The sequence below is a fragment of the Varanus komodoensis genome, unplaced genomic scaffold, assembly GCF_004798865.1.
Source record: "Varanus komodoensis strain SLA01 unplaced genomic scaffold, ASM479886v1 scaffold28, whole genome shotgun sequence".
Taxonomy (NCBI): domain Eukaryota; kingdom Metazoa; phylum Chordata; class Lepidosauria; order Squamata; family Varanidae; genus Varanus; species Varanus komodoensis.
In genome coordinates this window covers 14,731,489-14,747,503 of record NW_025335727.1, presented here as the reverse complement: position 1 = coordinate 14,747,503, position 16,015 = coordinate 14,731,489, and the positions used below count along the sequence as shown (strand labels likewise).

The 16,015-nt window shown below is 40.3% G+C and overlaps 1 protein-coding gene across 5 annotated transcripts in view; it reads right to left on the bottom strand.

The window, feature by feature from the left end:
- VEPH1 (ventricular zone expressed PH domain containing 1) overlaps positions 1-16,015 on the bottom strand; it is a 154,117-nt gene that overhangs the window by 29,187 nt on the left and 108,915 nt on the right. For all 5 annotated transcript variants that reach the window (XM_044434633.1, XM_044434634.1, XM_044434636.1 and 2 more), the window contains one exon: positions 7,336-7,475. In XM_044434633.1, the coding sequence (XP_044290568.1) occupies positions 7,336-7,475 (140 nt within the window). The remainder of the gene's footprint in view (positions 1-7,335; positions 7,476-16,015) is intronic.

The window sequence follows — 16,015 nt, the reverse complement described above, 5'->3', positions numbered from 1 at the left end:
TTTTTGGTTAGCCACTGGAAGGAAAAACACCTGACATACCTATGGTGGTAAATGCAGAGTAACAGACTGACTAACTGGGGGCAATGAAGAAGAGCTTTGGCTATCGGGCAGTACAGAAATATAACAAATATTTGGTGGAATGCAAGAATTTGTGGAAGACTATAGCCATTATTTATTTGCTTACAAGATTTATATATGGCTGCATATTTTAGTATGGTGTTTTTGAAGCAGTGAACAACAAGAAGATAAAACAAATCAAAGAATAAAAGAATGTATTAAAAACCAAGATCAATACAACTGTATCAATAAAACTATGGCTAGTTAGATCAGGAAGCCTTTCTGAAATAAAAGTGCCAAAAACCATACAACGTTGGTATTTGCTAGGTATTCCCAAGGTAAGTGTCCTGAAGGTGAAGCTGGAAGTGGTTTGTCAGGCATGGGAGCATAAATTTTGAATCTTTTTAATTGTAATTATTAGGGTTAACAACTTATTATTTAAAAAGTACACAAGCATGTGTTAGAAGCAAATATGCTGGAGTGGGATGGGTGCCTTACATTCCAGCAGAACTAGAAACACTTTTAAAGGTGACATTCAAATCCATTACCAAGAATGAAAGGGAAACTTGAATGTCAGGGCTTTCATGTTTCTGGTAAGTACACTCCTGAGTGCTAGCACAAATGATACCAATCATGTAATTAAGGCCACGGAAGTATCTCTACAGTTCCATTTATAAAATAGATCATGTCACATCCTTTCGCTTTTGGAGTGATGATCCATTAACTCACCAAAAGGTTTGAAAAGTACCAGTACAAATAACTCTTTATAGTATAACCAGGTTGGCTCAATAGCTACAGCTATAATTTACAGTAAGATATATCATTAAATGCATTATATATAATGATAACAAATGACCCAAGAGAAGCCTGGAGACAGAACAGTTTTTAGACAGTATAAAGTTTTTGTTTGTAAAGAGGCATTGTTCTCTTTAAGAACAAGCATAGAGTAGACATACTATTTTTGTCCCAGTCTCACTTCTGATCGAATTGGTTTTACAGGGTTTTACACCTTTTTGAACAGAGAGACAAGAAACTTGAATATATACAATACAGATCAAAAACAGCCTCTTTCAAATCATCTTCAGTTCTCTAAAAAAAACAAATACTATTTGTCTCCAATGGGCATTTTATACAAGATATTGTTAAGACAGGAAAAATCAGAACATTTGAATTCCCTGAGTTGTATGTTTTCAAACTGATTTGTACCATTAAGTACATGAAAACTTCAGCAACCAATTAACATCTTGTAGATATCATGATCCTGTTTCTTATGCCCAGTTGTCAACACAGATTTCCTTATTTTTTTCATTCTAAGGTAACTATAGAAAAAGTCTGACAGACAACTTCACTAATAGCAATGTATCTGCAATCAGTATCAGCAATATGTATATCATTTCAGAGTATGTGCCAAGTCCCACAGGTCACATAAAAAGAAGACAAATGCAAGTGGAGAGCGTTCGTGGAGATATTCTCCTGGAAAAACGAGTCTGGCTGGGCGGGAAAGTCTGACATTATTGCCCCAAACTATATGATTATGATATTCACCCTCCGGCAGCATGGGGTCACATGACACAGAAGGCGTCCCACACTACTGGCTCTTTTTGGGAAGGGGACCTGAAATTATATGTTTTTGCAAAATAATTGCCTGTTCAAATGCTGTGCCAGCATTTCATTCCATAAATTACATTTCTATGTGACCCAATAGGAAACCTCTCTGGGAAGTTTACAAAGTTTACAAAGGTTCAAATGCTAAAAATACAATATGGTGAAACAATAAACCATTTATATCCAAAAATATAAAGCATGGTTATACAATTGATGATAAAAACCTAGGGCCCAATACAAGCCTTAGAATATGCTATCAAATGGCCGGGAGCAGAGGAAAGTCTTAACTTGGCACTGCAAAGATGACTATGTTGGTGCTGGGCTCACTGCGCTGGGTAGTCAAGGGGCCACCACTGAGAAAGCTCCCAACCTTGTTGCTTGAACCTTTGAATCTCCCTTGCAGGAAGCTTTAGAGAGGGGTCTCAGGTGATGTCCATAGCATATGGATAGGTTCATGCTGGGAGAGACATTCCATCAAGTATTACAGTCCCTAGCCATGTAAGACTTTGTATGTAAAAGCCAGCACCTTCAATTTGGTCCAACCAAATTGTGCAACCAAGGCAGAATCAGTGTTACACAGTCAGATCTTTTGGTTCCTGCTGTCATTCTAGTCAACGCAAGCTATGGCTTCCAAACCATCTTCAAAGCAAAGTCTAATGAAGAGTGCATTGCTCTAATCTAACTTGAGGGTTACTGGCGCATAGAGTACTGAAGCCAAATCCAGAGAGAGGCCAAGCTGGCCTACTCATAGGCACTGGTAGAAGGCATTTTGTGCCTTCTAATGTGATGCAGTCATCAAATAATAGAATTTGCTGTTGTGTGTGTGGCATGGTAAGGGGAAAAGGAAACTAACAAGGTATCTGAGTTTCCAAGAAGAAAATTTGCTATTTGAGGGTTTCAATTTGGTGATGGGATTTTCTTGAAGCATAAATGGCAGTAAAAAAGCTAGGAATAAGGATAACTAATGGAACATTTTAATTATTTCAGATGCTGAAAAAGGCAAAGGGAGGGAGTGGAGGGAACAAGAGAGAGTATGCAAAGCCAAAGGAACAGATACATAAATATATCTATTAATTGATTTTCAAAGACAAAGCTGCCCCTATTGTGGAGCAGTGTGAAATGATCCACTACAGATGACACCTTGAGTGAGTAGGAGGTAGATAGGAATTAGAGTCTGAATGCTTCAGCAAGATTATTTTAAAGTAGTGGTCTTTGAAGGGAGCAGGTTTCAATTGGACTCTGCTTCACCCATAAAAATGTACTGCCCCCACACTGGGGTAAGGGCAAAATACATCAGATACCCAGATGAATAAAACAGCAACACTGTACCTGCCTACACAACTATCCATTGAGCAAGCATGTCAAAAATTTCCAGTTTTGCTAAACTGGAAAGGTGCAAGCCTGCAGCTGGATGGGTGACCACATGTGGAAATGGAACAGAAGTTGGACTCAGGGGCCTTATAGGCCCCTTCCAACTTTAATTCCATTCAGTTCCTCTACCAATTATGAAGAGTGGAAATGAGAAATATGATATGAAGATGATGATGGACCTCCTGTCTTCTCTCAAATTTTCTGTCTTTCCTCCACTTTGCTGTATGTTAACTGAAAACTCAGCTGGACTAAGGACTTCTAGGCCAAGGAACAGGAAAGGCTGTTTGCAATGTGTGAATTTAACATAATTTAACATAATAATTAGTGGAATTGCCTCTGAAGACAGTCTGGACACCTCTACTAGTGCAGAACAGAGCAGATGCAGCTTCCTGGGATTCTGGCCTGCTCTGCCCATCCAGGCTGGCCAGTGGATTGTCCTGGTAGAAACAGGTATTAAGAGCTTCCTTTCCCACTTGAACTTTGCTTAGGCAGCAAGGCATCGGGTGCTTCTGGTCTTGATCTTTGGTCCTGCCTCCCAGTTTGCTCTCAAATCCTGGTTGTTCTTTTCTTTGATCCTGTCTCGAGGCTCATCTTCCACTCCTGACCTGATCGCCACTCCTGGTTGTTTCTCCATTCTTACTCTTGGCTTGTTTTATGGTCCTGATTGCTCTCTTCCTGTGCTGTGTTCCTGACTGGTCTTTGGGCTTGGCTTCTCTAATCCTGCCTTCTGAGCTACCCTCCTGTCCTGGTTTCTCTGCAGTCCTCTTGCTTTCTAGCTCTGAACTTGCTCCTCCAGACGGCTGCTCATGGTCCAGCTCAGATCCTTTTGTCCAACTTCGCTTGTAGCTGTTCTGCACCCATCATATGCTTAACAATGACAGGGCCAACACCAAAGGGTGTGGCTGCATATCTGCTGAAGGTTCATACTCCACCATGGCCCCCTTGGCAAGGATCCCACATTGTGTCTTCCTTTTCATCCTTGCAACCTGCTTATTCACTTGTCAGTTGCTGTAGCCTAAATGACATTGGTGGTGAGAAAGGGGAACAACTGATACCACTGCCTGCTCACCCACCAGTTCCTTGCCTATCAAATAAGCAAGTAGTAACAATGCTGTAAAAGAAGATGGTGACAGTGGTGGTGAGATGCAAGACTCACTGAAAGAGGGGGCCATTTGAAAGTTTCTGATCCAAGGTCTACCAAAAACTGGAGCTGGCAATCTCTCTTCTACTCTTGGCTCTTACATTCTTCCTTGAATAGGAAAAAATTCTTCTGATGCCTGAAAGACTGTTCCTCCCAGATTTGTTCTGAGGGTTTTCCAAGTAAACATTCAATTTCTAACATTCTGTGGTACACAACATAAGCATGTGGCTTAAATATTTGGCTTAACCATGGCCTCAGTACATAAAAGCAAATGGATTTTTTCCCATGGGCGGTAGTCCTGCAAAGGAAGCCAAGTAGCCTGCTGAAGGATGTTCTCTGGGTTTCTATCTATGCTGTTTCTTCAGCCTTGGCCAAATAAAATAGCCATGCTGTGGGCAATGTGGAACTGCAAGGCACATATTTGTGAAAGGCAGGGGTGTCAACAGTAGTGAGGCACAGGGGAATTTAAGGGAAATGGAATTGCTAGGAAAAGCTTCTGGGAACCAAGGAAGCTGCAGCTTTCCCATGTTCTTCTTTTTGGTAAATAAAGCCTGTTTTGACTTATGAGACATTTTTGTGATGGCATATTTCCACTAGGAGGGGCTAGGTCCAGCTCTCCCATGAAAGAGGGTGAGATGCCTGCACCGGGTAGCAAAGTGGGAGCTTTCCCCCAATGCCCTGCCTCCTCCAACAGATGTTCAGAAGAGCCCTGCTGGTCACTGTCCTACAGTGAAGGCATGTTTGGCAGAGGCCTCTGTTCCTCTTGCTGTAGACCCGTTACTTTTGCTCCAGCCATGTGGACTCTGGAGAGCCAGGTGGGTCGGAGAAGTAATTCTGGAGCTCTCTGTACAGCTGATGCAGCAGCAAAATGAGAAGGGGATGCACGGTGGTGGAAAGGGTGTGATGTGGTAGCAGCGTGTGTCCTTTGCTGACAACAGGGCCTGGTGTGCCAATGGTACAGCTTCTCCCCACCACACACATGCGATCAAGGTTTACAGTTTAATCCGATACAGGTGTGCACAGAAGTAAGCTTCACTGAATTAAATGGGATTTATCCCCAGGTAAGTTTGTATAGGGTTGTTGCAAACCAATATAGCCTTACCTGGGAGTAAGCACCATTGACCTCGCAGGACTTACCTCTGAGTAACTATGTAAAAGATTGAAGTGTAAATTGTGAAAAAGCAGCAAATGTTAAGAGGAGTGAAAGCAGTTACATTTTTAGTATATAAGAATTCATGTCCAGCAATATAGGTGCTTTTGAGGAATAAGAACATGCGATCTGCCATGCGGAAGGGAAGCAATTCTACCTCCTTTCCTTAATGGCGCCCTTGTGTCTTGATCACTTAATTCATCTCTGAATTAGGAGTTATATGAACAAAATGAGTCTTGACAGTGCTGGAATTGGGCTGGATTCCTGAAATAATGTGCAGATCAGCTCTTTAGCTGCAGATGCTAACATGTTTCTCCTTAGTGGAAAAGGAATAGTGAAATTGAGCTCTATCTTGCTTTGCTTTTGCACTGTTATTCATGGAATATTTAGACTATTGTGCAGGCAGGAGTCAAAATATGAGATTCCTCAGAAAGTAAAGCAAATCCTACAAGAACATCAACATTGTTTAGTATAGGCTACATTTTCTATATGATTATAGCTTCCATGCGAAGCACTGCAGTATGCCAATATCCTTCTCCAGTATGACTGAAAAATCAAGCAAAATATGTTATAGCAAAAAGCACTTAATAAGATGTTGTTGAATAATGGCAAAGACAACCAATATAGCTAAAGATATGTGAAGTAGCATTATAATTATTAGAAAATCACAGTGATCACAATATTGGAACCAAGTTTAATGCAGATGTCATGGTGGCTTCCTACATACCATAGAATAGAAATCAGGAAATGGTCTTAGGAACTCACACCTGTGCTTCCAAAGGCAAATTCCCTCTCCCACCTCCTAAGATCATCCACTAATTTAGAGCCAGTGCTGGACCCTAACCAGTTCCTATTAGCTCAACAATCTTAGAACAAACCATGGTTAGTATCAACCCTGGTCAGCATCAGTACACAGTAAACCATATTTTATTCTTTGCTAATGGAAGGTAGGCAGGAAAGGAAGGGAGAGAGTGCATGTCCCTGAAGCTCACTTCCAGTTTAAAAACAGTGGCTTATAAGAAGCCAGAATTATGTCTGCACTAGACTATAGTCTTCTTCAGTTGCTCTTGGATGTTTCAGGATTGTTTAATCTGCAGCCTAGAGGCAGACTGTCTGGGTTTTACTTGTCATCACTATATAATGATGAAGCTATTTCTAATTCTATATCACGGCAAAGGAAATTTTCAGTAACAAACAATAACTCATCAGGAGAAGAATCACCTAGTAAAATCCATAAGTGATTCAATACAGGATGAAGAACAATTCTTGCACCCATTGGACTGCAGCTTTTTCTTTAGTCTAATGAGTATATTCTTAGAATACAAGCATCTTGATCATGGCTTAAATCTATTGACCCATGTGCCCCATTTAATACTTCATGGGTCTTGATATGAGCAGGCCAGCTTTTCAGGTTGAGCTTTCCTGGTTTGCTATGGCAAAGGAAAGTAGCCGGCATACTTACAAGCTTTGAGTCAGAAATTTGGATAAGAACGAATATATCTTTTGAAAGCATTAAATGTGTGTGCATGTGTGATGGATGGATGGATATCTGGATAGATATCTAGATAGATAGATAACCATTGTCTTAATTAGGTTCCCTACAGTAGGGGTGCGAAACTTGTAGGCCAAAATATCTGGAAGGCTGCAACTCCCATGATGCTTCAAAACTGGCTATGCTTGTTAGGGTTGATGGGCATTGTAGCCTTATGACAAAATACCTGAAGGGCCACCAGTTGCCTACCCTTGCCCTACAAGATCATTTTGTCATTTTAATTTCATGCATATACAGTAAAACACTTATGACAACAGGGTTACATAAAAACAAATCATGGTATTAAACCCTGATGTCATTGCTCACCCCCTAAAATGGGCGCAAAGACATGTGGAAACAGTCCCAAGCATCAGCATCTCCCAACAGATTGCAACCAGTATTGATTTGAATTACAAAAAGTTAATGATCAAGGTGCCCACACTACAGATGCACACAATGTATTGCTCATATTGCACACACCTGCTGAAAGAGAAACATGATATGGATCCAAAGCTGAGGTTGTTGGCTGATGAGGGTAAAACTGGATTTACTGTACAGGCAGTAATGACCTTTCAGGGGGCAGCTGAAGAACACCTTTGCTACACAACTTCTAACAGTATCTAGAAACAAATATACATGTTATTAACATCAGCTGCAAACACTTTAACATAAGTCTGATGAATCATCATTCTGTTATAAGTCAAGCATGTGATCCCTGTGGACACCCAAGGAGTGTATTGCTGTATGCAATTCAACCCTATCCAGGCAGGTAGTGAATTCCCCATACACAGCTGAAGGCCAGCTTCCACCATCAAAATGCATCCAATGTAAATATCAATGGATGGGATCCCGAGTCTTCACCCACAAAGACTTTTCATTCTAGATATTAGATGAAATAGTCCATTTGTGCAGTAAGGAAACAATCATACATACATGGAATATTTCCTGTTATGGCAAATAAATGAAAGCCTGCATTCCTGTCCCTACATAAGCCATGGGCAGGCTGGGTTGTTACCCATGCTTCTTAAAGGGTAAACTGGTCATAATAAGTGTATATAAGCATAATATGTCTATTATAGTAATGTGTATTACTATATTCAGATTCTCTTTGTAGTCACATCTAAATTGCTGAAGTCAGTATAAAGACATGGATGATCTATCAAATGGATAGAACATCCTTGTGCTATCATGCTGATCCTGAAAGACAAAGAGACCAAAGCATTCTCAGGCAGAAGTCTTGCATTTGTAGAATGTCTTGTGTGGCAGACAATCACAGCATCATCATACTGGATGCCTGAACAACTGGGTAATTATAAACCTGCAAAGGAAAGAACTTCCCAGAATTTTGTTATTGTCATTGTGCCAGAATGCTAAGGCACACATCAGACATAGTTTAAAACCAGAATAATATACATTGTATAAATTATATTGTTTTTATTTCAGCATTCTACTACATTTCAGGACTCATATTTATATGACTAATGTTGTCAATAAATTCATATTAGGGCTGAACTGTTTTAGCAAATGTGACACCAGAATGCCTGTCCTCCTGCAGCACTGAGTTTTGTGTGGCTTATTTGCATTTTTACTAAAATGAAGTGTAAGAGAAAGTAGAAAGCTGTTCTTTAGCATGTTCCATCTGTTGCTTTCCATATTAAAATATTCTGCTGCATTCAGTTTACATTCACAGTCCTGCTTCTTAAAATACACATGGAAACCCACTGCTTGCTGTTGACTATTATTTTAAACGGATTCCATGATTTAAAAGTTTTCTAACTTGCACCAAGTGAAATGCACTTTAAAGCCTAGAATATATTCTTCAGCTTAAACAAAATATTGAGGTTTGACTTTAAAACATGCAGCTGCCATCAGCAATGGGTGGGTTGACTTCATATTTTTTTCTTTCAGTAATTGGTAAAGAACATGAACCACTGCTCACTGCAAAGAACAACCTTCCATTTAGAAGCCAATCGTCATTGAACTGAGTCGCAGTGACCCTCAGCAGCAACATATTCACAAGGCCCCTATTTTGTGACACTTGCATCATAGAAGATATACTCAAACTGACCATTCAGAAATCAGGTACCAGAATGTCCCAGAACTCAGTTGGCAGGTGGCAGAGAATGGGCAGGTTTGCACATGACAACCCACCATACAAGTAAGCTATACAGTATGGGTTGTTAAGGAAACTACCTGTGGTGTCCTCTGGAGAGGCATCACCATGGGTTGTCCACCCCTCCTTCCTCCTCAGTCCTCCCACAGGTATCTTAGGGAACTTTACAGCAGTTAAGTATCTTGTCTTCTCTCTTGTTGCCAAGTGTGTGCTCTTTTTCACGTGCCATAGCCATTTTCTCCCTTTTCTTCCTTCCCCTCCAGAGATCTCCAAGTTAACAGCCAGCAACAGTCCCTACAAGTGGCACATTGGAAGGACTATCATTGGTTCCCGACCTATTTCTTAAAAATTGTGCCCCAAATGTGCATGGATATTTTCATAATTTTAAGTTTCCTTTGGTTCATTAGACTTGTGCAAGTGTAGAAGTGTGCACTTGCATAGTTCTGAAATGGGAAACATCTCCTGGGCAATGTCATGGGAGGGTTTGCTTTCAAAGGGCACCGAGTACCTACCATGGCATGCCTCTTTTACCTCATCAACTTTAAATTCATTTAAATGTAATACTTCAGTCACATACCACTTACCTGGCAGTAAGGCCCATTGATTGAATGGAATTACTTCTGAGTAGACATGTCTAAAATTGCACTGTAAGAATGAAGTCCTAGGGAAGTGAACGTGGAGGTCATGCACGTCCACTGTGGAGTGAGAAGTGCTTTATTATTACCTCCCTGCTTCTTCCACTCTTCATTTTCCTAGACTGATGCTTTCAGCCATGTAGCAAATGATGCGAGAGGGATGCAGAAGGGCCTGCAGTAGCTTCAGAATACAGCATATCCTGGTTGCTCAAGTCTCCACCATTCCTGGGCCCTGAAATGCCCCCTTTAATCCAAAGGTTTCCTTTCCCAACCCCGAAGGGTAGCTAGAACCTTTCTTTCCATGCTGCTTGTGAGGGTCTGGTGTGTGTGCGTGCGTGCGTGTACAGCTCTGATTCCCAGCTCCAAAGTCAGAATGCTGTCTCCTCCTTGGAGCTGGGAATCCAAACTATCCTGGATGTCCTCAGGCAATGTCTAGGGGCCACAGGATCATTCTTTCCCTGTGTTTTATTTAATTGCTTTGCCATTCAGTATTTCCTGTGAAACACTAATGGTCCTTCGAACATAACACTTAACATGCAAGTCAGTAAATCAATACAAATCTTAAATCAGATCATATTCTATTTAGGGCATCAGAACATTTTCCAATTCAACATTTTCTGGAAAAAAAATGTGTTTTATTTACAAACCTACTTTAAAGTCAACATGTTTACAAACTGTTTTTATCCTTCTTTAAAATATGCAGTGATGAATGCATTATCACCATAGTCCAGAAGGGAAGGCCACACGTGATAACCATCTTTTGCATGTTTAGATAATGTGATTGTGCATAAACATTTCAGTGCTCATCTTCTGCCACATTGTGATGCTCATAATCCAGGGCTTATGCTGTTGATTGGGTAAATATGTTACTGTACATTGGTGCTTATTACAGTTAGGTTTAGGCAGGGTTGACCAGGTCTAGAGCTGCATGGAAGCCCATGAACTTTTAAATTGATATTGTCACAGATTTAACAACTGGGCCAACTGAGACACTGACAATAAAACAAGGTGACTGCCGCTCAAGTGGCTGAGCAAGGGAGGGAGCTTAGGGTTGTGGTGGACAGCTTGATGAAAATGTCAGCCCAGTGCAGAGTTGCTGTGAAAAAGGCAAAGTCCATGATAGGCATAATTAGGAACAGAACAGAAAATAGAACTGCCAAGATTGTACTTCCCCTATACAAATCTTTGGTCTTACCACACTTATAACATTGTATACAGTTCTGGTTGCCTCATCTGAGTAAGAAAAGAGTACAGAGAAGAGCAACGAAAATGATCAGGTGGCTGGAGCAGCTCATGACCACTGGGGCAGATTAGAAAAATGACGAGTAAGGGGAATCATGATAGAGGTGTTAAAACTAATGCATGGTGTAGAAAAAGTAGAGAGGAAGGCATTTTGCTCCCTCTCTCCTAACACTGAAACCGAGGGTCATCCCATGAAGCTGGGTGGTGAGAGGATTAGGACAGCTAAAAGGAAGCTCTTCTTCATGCAGTATATAGCTAAACTATGGGATTCGCTTCCATGGGAAGTGGTGATGGCTGCCAATCTGGATGGCTTTAAAAAGGGATTGGACAGATTCATGGGGGAGGAGCCTATTGGTGGCCGCTAGCCTTGCTGGCTATGTGCTGCCTCTGCTACCAGAGGTAGCCTGCCTGCATGCACCAGTTGCTGAGAAGTCTGTGGGATCCGGTGTACATGGTGGCAAACCAGGTGGACTGGATGCACCCAGCCTGCCTTTCTTATGCTCTCAGAAATGAGAACTTCTGCAGATATGCACAGATGAAAGTTGTGCAGGAGAAATCATATAAAGGATTTGAAAAATAGCAGCATGAATAGAGGTGCCACTGAGAAGTTAGTGTTAATAAAAGGTAATAGCAAGCACAAGAGATGAGGCTTTTATTAGGACCTCTGCATGCAGGGAGTCCAAAGAACCCTTTCTTCCACCACTGGAGTTCTGATGAAAACAATCCCTCTATCAGCCTCAGAAAAAGAATAGATTTCATTGGTATAGTTTGACCCTGGAGATGCCTACTTTAGAATCATTTGACTCAGAGTAACTTTCAACATTGTGGGATTGGGAATGGGGGTGAAATCTAAATGCTTCACACTTCCCTTTCCCTTTGGCCTGTCTAGAGAGCTTTCTCTAGTCCATAGCGAGATGGACAAGCTGTCAATGCAGGAAAAATACTATGAAGTTAGAAGCACCTGTGCTTTCTCTTCCACTCATATTGCAGAAGTCATTTCCTATCACTGTGCAATTCCTTTCCCTTTCTGGATTCTATTTATTTTGTCTATTTCACCTTTCACCTGTATAAAGTTCAGATATTGTTCACTTACCAGTGGGGGGGGGGGGGGGAGAGAGAGAGAGAGAATAAAATAACCCTTTTTATTTTCCTGCTATTTTAATGTTTAATTGATTTTAACTGGGGTTTTAGTATATTAATAGTCAGATGCTGTGGGGTTTGTTTTATTCTACTCATTCATTGTAAGCCGTCCAAAGACGTTTGTAGGGGGTGGGATAGAAAACTTTTAATATTCTCAATACTAACAAAACAGATTTGCAAACTTTCCTTAACCATATAAAAATATACAGGACAAACTCCAATAGCAGCTTTGATTAAAGTTTTGTTTGATCATTTTTCATTATTGTAAAGCAGTGAAGTTAGCAATGGAGCAGCATGTCCTTAATATATTTGGCAAGCGATACTGTAAGAGAATAAAGCATGATTTTTAATATATGGAAGATCAATGCAAAAGAGTTTTGCATATAAACTTTTAAGGTCTTTATACCCTTCAGAGCCCAGTGAATTTCACAGCGTTGTAGTATTTTAAGCACAGACCAATGCTAGATGTAGTCCTGTAACCAATTCACATGACAGAAGAGCTATGCTACCTTCAAATATGAAATGTCCTAAGACATCCAACAGAAGGTATGATCAGAACCGCTTCTTCCATTCACTTTTACTAGCCTTCATCTGCTCTAGTGAGGACTTTGCTAACTTGACTTTATGCACATCCCAAGCTAATTTAGGTATTGGCCTCAACCTATTGTAGTTTATTTAAGTTTTGATGAGTTGTGATATGTGACAGTGGCCATTGTGAATATTCAAGCTGTGGCTGTAAGGTATTGCAACTTACTGTGACATGTATTAACATATATTGCATGTTTATATTTTATTCTAATGTTTATATTTTTAATTTATGATTATGATTATTTTACTTATTGTTGTAAGCCGCCCCAAGGCTTCGGCGAATGGGGCGGCATAAACATGTTTTAATAAATAAATAAATGTGAGCCCAGAAAAGGTATGTTGCTACCATGGTTAATAAACAACTGACAAATCAAGAACAGCCCATGGGTTATGAGTGATTTGTTAAGCATGACAGCAACCCGTCCTTGCCAGGTTTGCATGTCATGATAAGTCACGATGACCATGCACTGCAGCCTGAATATTCACAAAAGTTACCAGCATTCACTACAATCCACCTTTGCTTAAATAAGTGACAATTGTGCAAATCCACTGAATAAAGGGACTGTCATTTGTATATACAAGTTATTATAATAAGTGACTCTTCATATGCTTTCTGAACTAGGCAAGCATCCAAATGTCCTACATGTTTTGCATATTTTGTTGAGCTTCATAGATTGTATTGTATCCTAACAAATGAGAGCAAGCTAGAAAAATGGCCATGGATGGTTGGAGTATATCTAGAGCAGGTACATTGGTAGCTACTCATCTCTTAATATCTACATTCATTCTTCATTTTTTGCCTTTGTACCTGCTAAATCTGTATGTTGGTTGTCAGGCATGCAAAAAGACCTGAGATAAGAGTATTGCATTGGTCAGTGTTGTCACAGAGAAATCCCTTATAAAGGTTCCAGAGAGAAGAGGTATTTCTGAGGCTCTTGTACAGACAAAAGGTTGCAGGGGGAAAGGGCAGACATAGAAACACAGACATGGTATAGAATCTTGCTAGAGATGATTTTAAATATATAGAATCCACTTTAACTTCTTCGGAAATAGATGGGGTAGATGGTGATGACCTTTTCTCGCAAACCATACATTAAGCAGTAGGAAATATATACATACTTACTAAGACTCATCATGTTCTGAAACTTGGGGAACTTTTTAAAATTAGCAACATATGGTGACCTTACTTAGTATTCCTTTCTGTGTTTTCCTTGTGGCAGTACGTGACCATTATTAGGTTATTGTGAACACATTTGACCTTTGCACATTAACAAAAGAATGTTAGAAAATTCATTCCATGAAAGACTATATTAAGAGAGAAAAGCAGAGCTTCAAAGCCACAGGAAGATGGTCACACTGTTAAATGTAAAACAACAGCACAGGTGAGACCTAGGAAAGTCCTTTCTGTGCCTTATTAAGACTGTTCCTTGCTATATTATTCCTGACATGCTCAACTACCCTTTTCTCATGAGTCTGTGCTAACCTGACTTTCCCTTTCTTTCGAGAGGAAGACACTAAGTCACATCCAGAGCCCAGAGAATCATCTAAACATATGAGATGCTACCATGGCAGCAAGCCCATATGTAAGTTGTTCTCGATGAAGTTTCTTGAAGGAAGAATGGTATACAAGAATGTAGGTTGACTAAAACAAAACAAACATTTGCAGAGCAACTTCTGCTATGTCGCATCCATCAACTACCTTCCAATGAGTGAATTGGTCATCATATTTTGTGTTTAAGGCTAGGTGTTGCCCTACAGTACTTAATAATGACAGACCTTACGCTTGGGCTTACAAGACTTGACAAGGCAGATTAATGCTTGGATTGTCCACTATTTTTTCCACTTTAGAGAAGTTGGAGGAGGACACCAATTTTGACTAGAGCAGTGAAGTTGCAGAAAGGAGTGTTACATCTTCTCCACCATGTTGTTTCCTTCACACACATCTCTCATACTCTTTCTTGATCACAGACAGTATTAGACACAGTCCAGTAGGAAAAAGACCAGATACTGTCTTTCCCCCAATGTATGCACAATAGCAGGCTTAAAAGTACGTAACATCACAGTGCCCTGCAGTTCAGGCTAAATCTGTCTTTCCAGCTCCAAACCTTCCAGTGGTTTGTGCCACAGGGCTAGTTCCAGGGTAAGCTGCTTTGCAACAGCATCCTAGCTGAAGCGCTAATGAGTTCAGCCAACCGCTTCCCTCCATCCATATGTGTACATAACATTTGGACACACTTTGAGCACCTGAATATGGGATGCATTGTTTCCTTGTTAATCCACAACTCCATAGGACAGTGTTTGGAAGAACTGTATTCTACAGGACAAATCCATAACTCCAAATGTAAACAACTTTTTGGAACAACGTTAAACCACCGTATAACAATTTAACCAAATAAAAGAAAAAGGTGTGCTAAAGTAGATGGTAATTGGAGTTGATGTCCATCACAGTGGGAACACCTGAGAAGGAAAAATCAAGTTCACAAAGAATAACCCCTTTATAAAAGTGTTCACTTGGAACATATATTAGTGTGAGGATTTGACTAGTCCATATGCGTAGTCAAAATAAGGAACTGCAAAGCTACTTTTGAATACAGACTGCATCATACTGTGTGCACAATGTACTGGTAAAACCAAGCAGTTAATTTTCCACAGTTGCTTACAATTTAGCAGTCAAGAAATAGATCTTAAAAACAACTTAAATGTATCAGACTGGCAGTAGGATAAAGTTTCAGACTGCTTACCTCAGTACTTGGACCCACCCACTTCTGATCCATTCCAAACCATCTTTGTGGAACAAAACCGCTTGTCCCCTTCCCAGCAGACATCTCAACAGGATGTTATGAGCTATGGAGTGAGATTCCCCTGACAATTAGAGTCACACTAATAGGGTGGGAATTTCGTGAGAGGAGATCCCAATACTTTTTACAAGAAGCCACCACAGACAGCCTGTGACTGGGCATGGAGGGAAGGGGCTGCAACCTTTCTCTGCACGGCTCACCACTGAAAATTGTCCCCAAAACTGCTCTCTCGCTGGATTGTGTTTAGGCAGGCAGCCCAGAAAGTTTTTTTCTGCTGACATTTTAATTGCTTTTAAATGATGGCTTAATTATTTTCTTTTCAGGTGTTTTTAAGGAATCATTTTAACTTTTTTTAATTGCTTTTAGTATTTATTTAAAAAGTATATATATGGTTGAAAATTGCCTTGTGGACATGTTGGAGGGGTCAAAGGTTCTGTGAGTATACGTATCAGGCTAAATGAATGGACAAATCCAGTGTTGGTACAATTAAATTGCTTTCTTTCTGTAGGTCTGCTCCAAGTAGGACTAACACTGGATATAATCTAATACTCCTCTCATTTTGAAAACTACTCCTTTTTGGTACCCCTTTCTATTTTCCCTTATTGGGGTAGTAGATCGATGCTCCCCTAATAATGCCAGTAGTG